At 30.2% G+C, this 14057-nt stretch overlaps 1 protein-coding gene across 1 annotated transcript; it reads right to left on the minus strand.

The window, feature by feature from the left end:
* Nucleotides 1-4694: 4694 nt before the first annotated feature.
* LOC137817755 (U-box domain-containing protein 40) lies at nt 4695-7122 on the minus strand. The gene has a single exon (XM_068620993.2). The coding sequence runs from the start codon at nt 6606-6608 to the stop codon at nt 4920-4922; it is 1689 nt and encodes a 562-aa protein (XP_068477094.2). The 5' UTR covers nt 6609-7122; the 3' UTR covers nt 4695-4919.
* Nucleotides 7123-14057: the final 6935 nt, after the last annotated feature.

The raw sequence follows: 14057 nt of genomic DNA on the forward strand, positions 1-14057 counted from the left end.
GAAAAAAAAATCTTTAATTATTCTATGGATCTGGTCTGCTTGCCCTAAAAAGCAAAACATGAACAATTAACATAAATTAGGCAAAATAAATGCGTTGATAATCTCTTTTAGGAGAAATGGTTGGAAGAGTTTTGTGACAGAATTTGGTTTTTAGTGTGTAGCTATGATTTTTTGTTAAAGGTAGTTCAACTTTAAAATAAAGTGATACAAAAGTTTTCCATTTAGTTTGGTAAGCTTTTGAGACAATAACCAAATTCTTTTCAAACTTTGGAAGTATATAACCTAATAATACCAACATATCAAACCCCTTATCATTTACTCATTTTTATGCAAAAAGGAGACATGTTAATCCATTTTTTGAAATAAATTACTTTGATATAAAATATTATCATATTCATTGACAAAAGAAAACTACCATACTTTGAGTAAAGTATCAATTTAAATTAAGAATTTTTTATAACATGTCCCCACCTTTTCAAAATAAATTATAGATCTAGAAAAATTACATGACATGAGAAACCTTGGGTAAATCCATCTTTTTCCTTAAAAAAAAATGAAAAAAATCTAAAATTTGAAGTCCATTATGAAATAAATTAGGTTTATCCCATATCTTTTTCAATCTTACCTCCTTTTTGTTTTTGACAAAAATTGAATTTTGTGCATAGGAGTGGAAATAATATTGTACTAAGTGACTGAGCATCTCAGATTTAGAATGTCTCGTCCACATGGTTGAGTTGTACTTGAACATCATAGGTTTAGGAAGTCTTCTCCATATGGTTGAACACATCTTGGTCTTTTAAAAGTGTTTTTTTTATCTAATCAACAAATTTAACACATTTAATTAATATATGTTAAACTAATATGAAAATTTAATAGTGTATTCGTGTTAATCAGGTCAAACACCCCGTATGTCCAACGTATTCAAGTTAAGATACATCTTTAATAGTATTTGTCATCCACAACCACCGAATATCAAACACTGACTTGAATGTCGAACGACCTTTTACAAATATTCTCATCATGTATTTATCATCGAGACTTATCCTTGACAAAAATAAAAAGATGCAGGTAAACAAGATTTGTATGATGAGACCTTTAGAAAAAAAAAAATTAGGTCCAACTCATTATCCTAAGTTAACACTAACTATTGAAAGAAAAAGCTACCTTTTAAGTTTGGTTGTCCAAACCTTAATTTTCATAGTTAGTAGTTGCCTTTCATTTGATTCAGTTATAAGAATTTGTGGGAAATATTCATCATTGTTTTGTAAGCAGTTATCTATAAAGAATAGTGTTAAAGCAACACACAACTACTTTTTCATACCAATTATGCTTGTGCAAAACCTATGGGAACTGAAAGAAAACAAAAATGGATTTGTGGGACAAGAGTAGCATGGTCTTGACCCAAAAAAAAAGTAGCAAGCAAAGGCAATACAAGGAATGAACATGATTTGTGGGACAGGAATCACCCCAAAAATCTTACTAGTGGCAGCATGAGTAAGTGGTTAACTTTTGTCAATGAAAGAAAAAAAAATGCATATCACTTAATTATTATTATTTTTATTTAGTTATTTTATATTTTATTTTCACTATCAATTTTTAAAAAAATTATTATTAAATATGTATTCAAGAATATTTATTGAATCCGATAATCTCGTGAGCTAATCCAATCCAAATACATATTGAATTGACACTACAAGAAAATCATGAAATAGAAACCAATTTTTAGAGATCAAAATAATTAGTTGCAATAGTAATTAAATTAGAGACTATTTTAGAAACTAAAACCAATTTTGGTTTCTAAATTAGTTTCTATTATTGTTAAATAGTTTTTAAATTGGTATCTAATTAGTAACCAAGATTTTTGCTACCAAATTTAGAAACTAAACAATTGGTAGTTAAAACCTTGGTTGCTAATTAGATACCAATTTAGAAACTATTTAACAATAATAGAAACTAATTTAGAAACCAATTTTTTTTTAGTTTTTAAAATCGTTTCTAATTTAGTTACTATTGCAACTAATTATTTTGGTCTTTAAAAATTGGTTTCTATTTCATGATTTTATTGTAGTGTGAATTTTCTTTGTAGTCTTAACCTAAAGTGACTCAAACTCTTACAAAGTGGCACATTATCGACATTGAATTTAAAACTTAACCTAAACTAGTATATTACAAAAAATATTTATTGTTTGACAATTTAATTATTTACTATTTTTAATTTATTTTAGTTTTAATATATTTAATTTGTAGCTACAATTTTTATTTATTTTTTATTATAATAGTTGTATAACTTTTTTAAAAGAATATTTTAAAAACTCTAAAACATGTCTGAATTTTTTTAAAAAGTATGTTTTTCAAAACTTGTTATCCATTAACTTTTCAATTAACTGAATCTAATTAAGGGTTTAAGATTTAGGGTTTAAAACATTGAAATATTTTTCAACTTCTTTTATCTCTTCTTATATATATTACTATTTACCATTATTTTGAAATTAAATGTATTCTATTTTCTTATCTATAAATGGGTATAAACTGTTTATCTTTTATCTTATATTGATTATTTAACTTGCTCTTCTATTTAGGTAATTAAATCATAATTCTTCATTTGAACGTCTAAAAAGAAATCTGAAAAGTAATCTTTAAAGTTGGTTTTCATTGAATTAGGTGATAAAATAGATTAAGTTACAATCTTACTACATTATATATGTTATCAATAGTAACACAAACATTAATCTGATTAAACTATATAATCTGATTAATTTAGTTTAATCGTATGATTTGGAATATTATATGTTTAGATGAATAAGATAAAATGTTGAGTCGAGAAATGAAGATGAAGGAAGCAAAGGAAAAGTCCTACGCGTAGCCTCCAAAAGTGATGTTGAAATTGAAATATATTGAGATACCAAAACTTTTGAGTGCAAAAGAAAAGAAAAAGGGAACAGAAAGTGTGAAGAAGAAGGAATAAAGTGACACCTTAAGCATATACCCTTTCTGGTTCAAAAATCATAAACTTTATTACTCTTTTTCCCTTCCTTTATTCAATCAACAACACCCTCCTCCAATAAACCTAATAATCAACTCTTACAACAACCCTTCAATATTTCATCACTCCAAACATATCAAAAACCTCAAAAACAAAATATGCTTTAATTTATATTTTATTTATCATTACATTTTTTTTCATAAAGAATTCATCTTATCATCATATCATATTAATGAATAAAAAATGTATTATGTATACCCGTGAGAACCGTACAATCGATACCATGTCTCGGTCCCCATCAATGGACCGATCGACACCATGAACCCAATTACGCTCAAGCAGAGTTAATCAAGTTAATCAATGGTTATGAGCTAGGTAATGTATTTCTAAACATGACCCAAACCCTCTACTATGACCCAGTAAGAAATACCCACTAAAATAATATAAATAGCACATATTAAATACCACGAGCAGTCTCAATAGTTCTCTAGGCCCCAACCCCGTTCGAGAACACAATGAAATGATATTTTTCGATGAATAAATGTGTAAAAAGTTTTAATTTTGCTCCTTAGTGTTTTTATTTTATTTTAATCATATTAATTTATATCTTAACTTAACTTTGATTATTTTATACTAGCATGGTCCTACCGGAAATGAGTTTGGAGAGTACAACTCGGCAAGGATAGGATGTTCCTCAAGGAACAATAACAATGAAAGGAGAATGTCCACCAGACTCTTCGTCCATGTTAAGTCAGTAGGAGATAAGTTTTTAATATGAGATCAGATAAATTGTACTTTCTGAAGAGTGAGTATTTATAGATTGATTAGGTGATATCCTGAAGAGTGAGTATTAATAGATTGATCCGGTAGTATCTTCTGAGTGGATTGTTATGGGTATCTTGGATTAGCCATATAAATACAATTCATTATTCTATAAATACGTCGTTAATAATTTAAGGCTCATTGATTAAACCGTTTTACTTATGATTGTCATTGATAACAATGAAGATTCGGTTGTATAGAGTCATCTAAACTTTTTGACATTTCCAACTTTGTTATTAGGTACATAGGTCATCGAGCTCGGTCATCATGTGATGAGAAGGGAGAGGATGAGCGAGTTATTGAGTTATTCTATCCATGCCCTAGTGAGCTTGGTAACGAAAAAACCAAGCAAGTCATGTATTATTATTTATTTGTATCCATATTTTTTAAATATTTTTATATAATATTATTATACATATTATAAATCTATAATAATTTATCAATTAATATATAATAAAATTATAAATGTAGTTAAATTTTTAACACACATATATATATATATAATTCTTTATACATGCTGTTATATGCTCATATGTATTTTTTATATATATAAAAGATGAAAAACACATAAATATATACACGTCTGTCCATCTTTTTATTGCGATAACTAAAATTAAAATGAAAAATTTATAAACAAATAGTTTATAAAAATAATTACAAATAAAAAAATGTAATCATTTTATTATAGATACATTTTTATTACAAATAATTAAATGAATTTAAAAATCTAATAAAAATGCAAAGAATAAAATGATAAAATAAAATATATTGATAAGGTTATAATTGATAGAGACTAGTAAAATACCAAGACACAATTTTTATTAAATATTAAATTAAAAGAATGAATATAATTAGTCGGGAATCAAATTCTTTAAAGAAGAGAACAATATTTGTAAAATTTAGCAAGTTTCATATAAAAATACAATTAAGCTGAAATATTACATTGATAATGCATATAAATTAAGCTAAAAAAATCTCCCATTTACCAATTCTCCCATCCATCTTCAAAAATCATAAAACCATGGATTTTTTAAAAAACAATAATCCAAAACAACCTAGTCTTAAAAAAAGACCAATAATTACAGGAAATAAAAAATAAAAGATTCAACTGTACTCAAAACTCGGCCGAGTTAGCACTCGACTCGTCCAACCCGCCACCGGGTCGACCCCGAGTCCGGCAACCCAGCCCTGAGTCAAGCAACTCCTCCCAATCCACATCCTCCTCCTCCACCTCTTTGGCCCTCATCATCTCCAAAATTTTCCTCACCTTATACCTACACCTCTCACTCCCCAGTTTCTCCACCTTCTGCAACACCTCCACCAGCCCCGCCGCCTTCGCAACCGCCTTAAACCTCAAGCCGCCGTGACTCAACGCGTACATCACCGCCACACAACTCTCTCGAACCGACCCGGTGGCCGAGTCGGGACCACTCAGTAACCCGATCAAATACTCCACAACACCAGCATCCAACATCGCGGCCCGACCGTCCGACCCGGAACCCAAGTTTCCCAAAATCAACAAAACCCGACCCGTCATGTGACCCAACTTAACCATACTTAAAAGAACCGGAACCGAACCGAGTTTAACCATCTTGGACCGGTTACTCTGAACCAAAGACAAATGGTAAAGCGCCAAGGCCGAGTCATGGCGAGTCCGCTCGCTCTCGACTCGGAGCATCTGAAGCAACGGACCCAAACCACCCAAAACACCAATGGCGGTTTTGTTATCGTCTTCGAGAGATAAACTGAACAACGCGCCTGCACAGTGTTCCTGCGCCTCAGGGGATCCAAATTTCAGAACCTCGATCAACGGTGGCACCATCCCCGACCGCACGATCTTCACCTTGTTACTCTTCTCCAGAGAAAGGTTCACCACTGAAGCCAAAGCGTTCACCTGAACGTTCACATGTTTCGACAAAACGAGGGAGCGTAACGCAGAGAGTATCCGCGGAATGCAGAGTTGGACCCGGGTTTCTTCTCTCATTCGGGTGAGTTTTCTCAGAGAGAGAAGCGCTTCCTCGATTATGTTCTGCTGTGGGCTTTTGAGCTTCTCCATGATTTCTTCTTCTTCTGGGGTTGCGGCGGGTTCAATTTCTGAGGAGGAAGGGGAAGAGTAGTAGCAGCAACTGGGGCGCGTGGCGAGCTGAAACGGCGGCGTCGAAGCTGAGGTTGTGGCTAGGGATTCCTCGGAGCTCGTGTAGAGATGTGTCGGTCTTATGGGCACCTCGGTTTCCGCGTGGCGGCGGAGGTTGCTCGAGGGTGGGTTTTCGTCCAGGGAATCCAGGATCGGATCTCTGTCGGAGAGTTTATCTTCTGTGGGAACAACGTCCGGGGAGATCGAGGTTTGTACGAGGTTCGTGTTGGGGGTGTCTGGGGAGATTGAGGTTTGCTGTACGAGGTTGTTATGGGGGAGAGGAGGGGGTGTGTGGGTGGTGTGGCACCACTTGAGGATGGCGGATTTAAGGGCGAGATTGGGGATGAGGGTGGAGAAATCGGGGGTGGTGCCGTCGGGGAGTTGGGGTGCAAAGTTAAGATTTTTACAGGCTTCGACGGAGGAGCGTTCGAAGGAGTGGCCGGAGGAGACGATGACGGGGTCGGACATGAGGGAACGGGAAACGGGGCAGAGGAACTCTTCTGGGGGGGTTTGGATTTTGGGTTTGGTTTTGGTGTGAAAGAAGATTTTCTTCCATTTCAGCTTTGGAGTTGCAGGGGTGGTTATTGGTTCTGAATCTTTTGGTGTTTTCTTGGGCGATGATGGCCATTTCTTGTGGATAGTGAGCTTCAGCGTTTGTTGAATCTCCATGGGATGGTTGAGGTTGTGCCCTCTCTCACACTGTTGAATGTGAGAGAGTTAATCGGGGGGTGTCATTGGAGTTCCAATAATATAAGAACATCGGGGTTTTGTGAGTTTGAGGTGATGATGTTATTGAAATCAGTTTTGGTTTGGTTTGGTTTGAGGTTAGTGTTTTTTGGCCTTGAGCAGAGAAATGGGTGTGTGGGTGAAATGATGATTTGGTGTTGGAATGGCAGGGAGAGAGAGAGAGAGAGAGAGGTTGGATTCCTTTGCTTTTTGAAAATCTGCCCAATTGGAAAGGGATTAAAGGGAAAGTTGAGGATTTGGGGTGAGGGAGTGAGTGAGTGAGAGAGTATGACTAGTGATGATGATATGAAGAAACATCTAAAACATAAATGTATTCAGCACTGCATTACTCTGTCAATATGACTAATCATGGTTATGAATAATGTTTTTTTTTTTACATAAGTATGTCTAAAAACAAGCTTAAGTTTTCTGTTTTTTATAACAATAAAAAAGGACTTGTGTATGAGATAAATATCCATATTGGATTAAATAAGTGCAGTTTAGTGTGTGTGAATATTGTATTTTTGTAGCATTTGTACCTTCCTATGTACAGTGTAGAGAATCTGTGTGTATGTATGTATTTATAAGGGGAATAAGAAGAGAGAAAAAAAATAATCTAAAGTGGCTTCGAAACTGGTCCAAACATTTGATGTCAATGTTCAGAGATTGGAACAGATGCATCCAAGCCAATAGAACAAAAACTCTTTTCGAGTTTCAAAGTGATCACTTACTATTTGGTTAAACAACTTTGGCCTTTTACACAGATTTGAACTGTCAAAAAGACTCCATCGTTTATCATGCCAATATATATATATATATATATATATATATATATATATATATATAATCAGAATTTCGTGTTTTGAGTTACAAATGTTGATGAAGTGGCACACAGCAAACCCCTCTACTAAATTCTATTACTGGTTTCATTATTAATGATGATGCATGTTTCAATTCTTAGTTTGTTGTACCAATATAAAGATAAATTAAAAAACATTAATCATCTATTTATTCTTTTCATTATATATCAATTTACCAGCTATAAATTGTATATCCTCTTTATCTAAGTTAAAAAGTCATGTGTCTTCTCAATTCCTATTATATTATGAATTTCACATATACAAGAAAGTCACTAAAAACAATATCAAACTTAAACCCTAACTGTAAAAAAGCTTTAATAAAATTAGAGGTTATAACTATTCCTCCTATCTCAAATTTGTTAAAATAATATCATTAAAATTAATCATAATATTTGTGATATTATCCGTTTTAAAATTTAATTTTCAAAAAAATACCTTTGATGGATTAAAGAAGAATATCTATATAAATTGTCCTAATGAAAACATTAGGTGTATTGGTATAACTATACTATTCAATTTGTTTTTTTCATTATAAAAAATTTCAAAATATGAGAAAAAAGGTATGCATGTTGTAAAAATTGATCCAACCATAATAATTTCTCATGATTTTTCCATTTGTTGGGAGCCAAAAAAGGAATATTGAATAATAAATTATGGGCAAAACCAAAATAGGCATTACATTAGTTGAGGAGGAAGCTATGAGTGAGGAAAGTGTAACCTATTCCTTTGAGGCAATCAACACAAAAAGGTAAAATAAAAGGATGTTGTTTTGTCTTGAGCAAACCCCACATGTAAATTTTTAACTAATATTTTATGCATAATTCTCACATGGTATCTTAGCATGCAATGCTTTGTCTGCATGGAGAAGGTTGTCTTAATGTTTTTTCCAACCAAAGGCACAACATTTCTTATAATTATTGCAATCTTAATAGCTAAGTCTAGGTCGCACTAAGAACCCTTTATGAGTGTTAATGGCTGGACAAACATTTTTGTATGTATCTCTTTCTTTATTTCCTAAAAGTGTTTGATTCCCTTTGCATTTTCCTACCCCACTTCATTTACCCTCCTCAAATCATATTTTTTCAATCTTAATTTTGTGTGCTCACTTTTAGGTGTGCCAAAAATATTTATTAAAATCATTCTATAATTATAATAATAATAAATTGCTTTAAGCTCATTTCAAGTGAAACATTTTTGAGGTAATATAAAGAGTGTTCCTTTCTATCCAACTACACTTTGAAGGGCTGTTCTAATGTCCAAGCTTTTGTGAAAGGAAGAACTAAATATATATGTTGTTTTGTTTTGGATTTTTAGCAGATTTTTGGATGTTGATTGGAATAATTAAAAGATGGTCATAGGTTGATTATGACTTTTGGTCACTTAGATTAATCTCTAAAATTTGTATTGTAAAAAGGTTGAAACATTTTCAAAATATTCATATTTATTAATTTTTTTGAAACATTTTTTTTAGAAACTATTTAGAAATAATAGAAACTAATTTAGAAATAATAGAAACTAATTTAGAAATATTTTTTTTTAGTTTATAAGATGGTGTTTAATTTAGCTATTATTGCAATTAATTATTTTGGTCCCTAAAAATTGGTTTTTATTTCATGATTTTCTTGTAGTGTAAATAGTAGTTAAGTTTAGTTTAATTTTATTTATCAGTAGTTTAATATTAAAAAATTTAAGTGAAAATATTAGATAATTTTATTGAAACTTAAGTTAGAAATGTTTTATTTTATAATATACCTACATTTTTTAAATGGTGTTTATTGTATTTTTTTTTCACATATTTTGATTTATGCCAAAATACACATCATCTTAAAAAAAAAATCAATTTTTACACCTCTTGTCATCTTAATCTACATAAATAATCATTAAATACATTAATTATAATAATGAATGTAATTTTTAAGTTATATTTGACAGATAAACAAAATATGGGTAATTGTTTATCATTATTATCCCTATTAGGATTAAATCATCCAAAATGAACCATATTTATTTATTTATTTTTTTTAAAAATCTTGTTATCTAAATTTCACGTGCATCAATCTAATTTATTAAAAATAATTCTACATCAAGATGTTTATAATGGATGTAAATTTTACATCACACAATTTGATGTAAAATGTATGTTTGTTATTACCTTTTCATCTATTTACATTGATTTTTACATAATATAATTTTTAAAAAAGAGTTTGATGTAAAGGGACACTAAAATAAAATATAGATACATTTAATGTGGTGATAAAATCATTCTATACCCTAGTAGATCACATAACATGAACTACCCATGTGTTTTTCTCTTTTTTTTTTTTTTTCATTTCATTGTGTTCTAAGGTACAAGAATTATGGATGGAATTTTGTATTCTTTCTTTAAGTGAATTCATTATTTCTTAAGCTAGCTTCTGTCTTACTTAACATTTACAACCTATAAAGACATTATCAAAATATATTTTAATTATTGGGTGGATCCACACACCACGTGATAAACCTAATAATTCATGTTTCAATTAAAATAAGTGTTAGAAAGGAGAAACTAATACTCTTCTTTTTTTTATTTTGATGTGTGAACTTTTAAGTGGTGGTGGGTTTCTGACATTCATGTGTGGGACTTTTACCTTTTTCTATAATTTTTAAATAAATGCACAAAATATATTTCATTCATTAAAAATTTCTGTTTTATTATACATTCAAGAATATTTTTCTTGCTTTTGAAAATCAAATCTGAGCATATATATATATATATATTAATGTATTGTATTCTTCAAATTGTTCTGAACAATATTTTTTACAGTTGTTTTGAGAATTCTATTATTAATTTCAAGAGTGTGTTATCTTTTTATATTATTGTTCAATGATGATGATAATATTTTTCTTCTATGTTTTGATTTCTATTGATATTTTTTACATAAATTTTAAAATATACGTGCATTATAAAGAAAATGAACTTTTAAGTTTAAAAATAAACACACACTAGTGTTATATATCACACTCATTTTGTCAACATTTGTTTTTATATGTTATCAATAGTTTCAAGCCATTTCATTGTTATGAGAAAAAACAATCAAAACTATATTTGGATTTTTTTTTTAATTTAAAGGGGGTTAAGATAAAATAAATTATCTGTGTTCAAAGCTGTATTTTACTCATTTACTTCAAAATTATTTTAAAATTAAAATTAAAAATAAGAATTAAAAATATAAAATAAAATAAAAATAGTTTAAGAATATGTAACCATCACATCAATTATTGTTCTCCAAACAAAACAATAGATGCAATGCAAGTTGTCAAGTTTGAAAACAAAGTTTTTTCTTTTCTGAGAATGATGAGAAATGATAATTTAAGAGACTACAACGTGTTTACTATAATTATAATGGTGACAAATATAATAAGAAATCATTTCCAAAATTATAAATATCCTAATATATTTTTAAGGATTGAATTTTTTTTGACAATTTACAAAAACATTGGTTATAATATGAACAAAAAAAAGTTGACTTTAGTTCATTTTTATTGAAAAAATCATACAATGATATCCGTGTATTCTTCTCACTTTTGTGTTAAAATATTTTTTGCAAATTTAATTCTAATGGTCTTGCAAAAACTCACATTTCTTAATGTTTCATTTGATTTTAAGACAATTTTTTTTATTCTCATTATTAAAAATTTATCTTATTTACGATCCAAAGTCATTTTTTGTCATGATAATATCTTAGTGAAAAATCTTAAAAGAAAAAGTCTTAGAACTTATACCTCTGAATATAATAAGTAATGTAATGGAAGTAACTTTAAATTGTTTCAAGAAATTAAACAGTAATTGAAAGAAAACAATAAAGTAATTCTTTTTAGCATACAACAATGCAATATAACATAATATGCTAATCAAACTTTTAGAAGATATTAGGATTATGTTTTATCAGTGAATCAAATTAGAAAATAATAGCATTCTGTTTCATTCTATTTGTTAGAGAATTTCTATAATATATATATACATATATAAGTTGTTTTAATTCAATATTAATTAGCTTAAATAATATTACTAGGTTTGAATTCATATCTTTAAAGTAAATTCTTACTCACCAAATAAAGAACAAATATCCTAAAGGGTGATCAAGTTTAAAAACATTAAGTACAGATAATACAAATTTTAAAATGAAGAGAAGACAATAAAATTTCATCAAGATTACAGATCATAAATTTATAGACTTCACATAAATTCAACCTAACCCTAACAAAAATTTAGCCATACACATGATAACATAAAACAATAAAAAGAAAATAAGAATGAATATAGAACTCCATAGATGATAACAGAGATATGTTTCTACCCTAATTGTCCTTTTTATATGTGTGCCAAACTAGTTAAAATATAAAGAAAAATGTCCAAGACACTCCAAGTTTTATTTTTCTATGTCTTATTGCATTGGAGTTTTAATTTTCCTTTCTATTACCTTCAAAAATATAAATAAATTATTTTCTAATTAAGCTTTAATTAAAATTTAGAAAATAAGATAGATAACCTTTTCTAATGTTCTAAAATTTATTTATTTGGCAAAAAGTGCGAAGTTTCAATGCAAATCACTTAAAATGCCTTTGAATTTGTCACTGAAATTTCAATAATTGTGATGAACTGTCTTTGTTGTTGTAATGGAGTTCATTTTCATATAGATTAGATGTTGTCATGGATTATACTCTTGAAAATTGCTTGCATTTTGGATTTCAAAAAGATTGTTGGAATTATTGCAACTTGATCATCCATAGAAAAAGTACCTTTTTAATGAGTTTATAGATCAATTTCTCGCAAATTAATGCTTGCTATGTCATAATTGCATGGGGTCCAGTAACAATTAGACATGCAACTCTTTTTCTTGGCAATATATATATATATATATATATATATATATTAATTTTTTTTATCTGAAATTATATACATAAAATTATTTCAGAGTGGTTGACCCTTATACAAAGAAATAGATACAAACACATTAAAAGCTCTAAACACACCACCTCAAGAATCTAACAAAACCTTTAAACTTTATTTTTTTTATAATAAGTAAAGCCTTTTATAAATTTATAAATATGATAAACATTTTGTATATTTATTCAAAATTATAAACATTTTGTATATTTATTCAAAATAGAACATATAATGGTTTTTCTAGAGTTTTGACAATCTGTTCAACCATTTTAACTCCTCTATCAAAACTTGTAAAATTTCGTCTAATTTTCTGCAATTTTATTCTTGGTTCGTATTGCATTGAATAAATTCACACAAGTTCTTTCATATATTGTTTGCACCCAGGTAAGCCCCAGATTCGTCCCACAAGATTGACAAAAAAAATTTATTCATCACTGCCAGGACTGAAAGTAAGGTTCGTTTGTCTGTGAAACAGTTTGATTTTTTTCGTGGTCGAATACTCATCCGTTTGACCTGAAATTTGTCGCGTTTTGTCCCAAATTCAGTGGAGATTCTTACATGGAATTTAAGGAAAAAACTATTTCGGGAGAATTTTTCAGAAATTTTGTGCAAACCAAGGTTATCCTCTACCGAAACTTGTGAAATTTCGCCCTACTTTAAGAAATTTTGTTATGGGTCCGTACTACGCTGAAAAAATTCACAGAAGTACTTTCATATGTTGTTTGCACCCAGGTAAGGAGGCACGTCGATAAAAAAATCACAAAAAGAAGATACAGGGGAGAAAAGCTAGGACGTTTTGTTTTCGGAAAACCAGTTTTGTTTTCGGAAAACCGGTTTTGTTCACCCTCGGTTTGGGACTGACTACACCTTACTCCTTGGGTATTTTGGTCTGAAATTTTTACCAGACGTTCTTCACTGTGTCTACTGAGTTTTGGCTGAGATTTGAGCCCCAGATTCGTCCCACAAGATTGGCAACAAATTTTTTATTCATCACTGCCAGGACTGAAAGGAAGGTTCGTTTGGGTGTGAAACTGTTTGATTTTTTTCGTGGGTGAATACTCATCCGTTTGACCTGAAATTTGTCGCGTTTTGTCCCAAATTAAGTGGAGATTCTTACGTGGAATTTCGGGAAAAAACTATTTTGGGAGAATTTTTCAGAAATTTTGTGCAAACCAAAGCTATCCTCTACCGAAACTTGTGAAATTTCGCCCTACTTTGTGAAATTTTATTCTGGGTCCGTACTGCGCTGAAAAAATTCACACAAGTACTTTCATATTTCTTTTGCACCCAGGTAAGGAGGCACGTCCATAAAAAAATCACAAAAAGAAGATACGGGGGAGAAAAGCCAGGACGTTTTGTTTTCTGAAAACCAGTTTTGTTCACCCTCGGTCTGGGACTTACTACGCCTTACTCCTTGGGTATTTTGGTCTAAAATTTTTACCAGACGTTCTTCACTGTGTCTAATGAGTTTTGGCTGAGATTTGAGCCTCAGATTCGTTCACAAGATTTGCAAGAAATTTTTTATTTATCACTGCCAGGACTGAAGGGAAGGTTCGTTTGTGTGTGAAACTGTTTCATTTATTTTCGTGGGCGAATACTCATCTG

The sequence above is a fragment of the Phaseolus vulgaris genome, chromosome 4, assembly GCF_051622355.1.
Source record: "Phaseolus vulgaris cultivar YP4 chromosome 4, ASM5162235v1, whole genome shotgun sequence".
Lineage (NCBI taxonomy): Eukaryota > Viridiplantae > Streptophyta > Magnoliopsida > Fabales > Fabaceae > Phaseolus > Phaseolus vulgaris.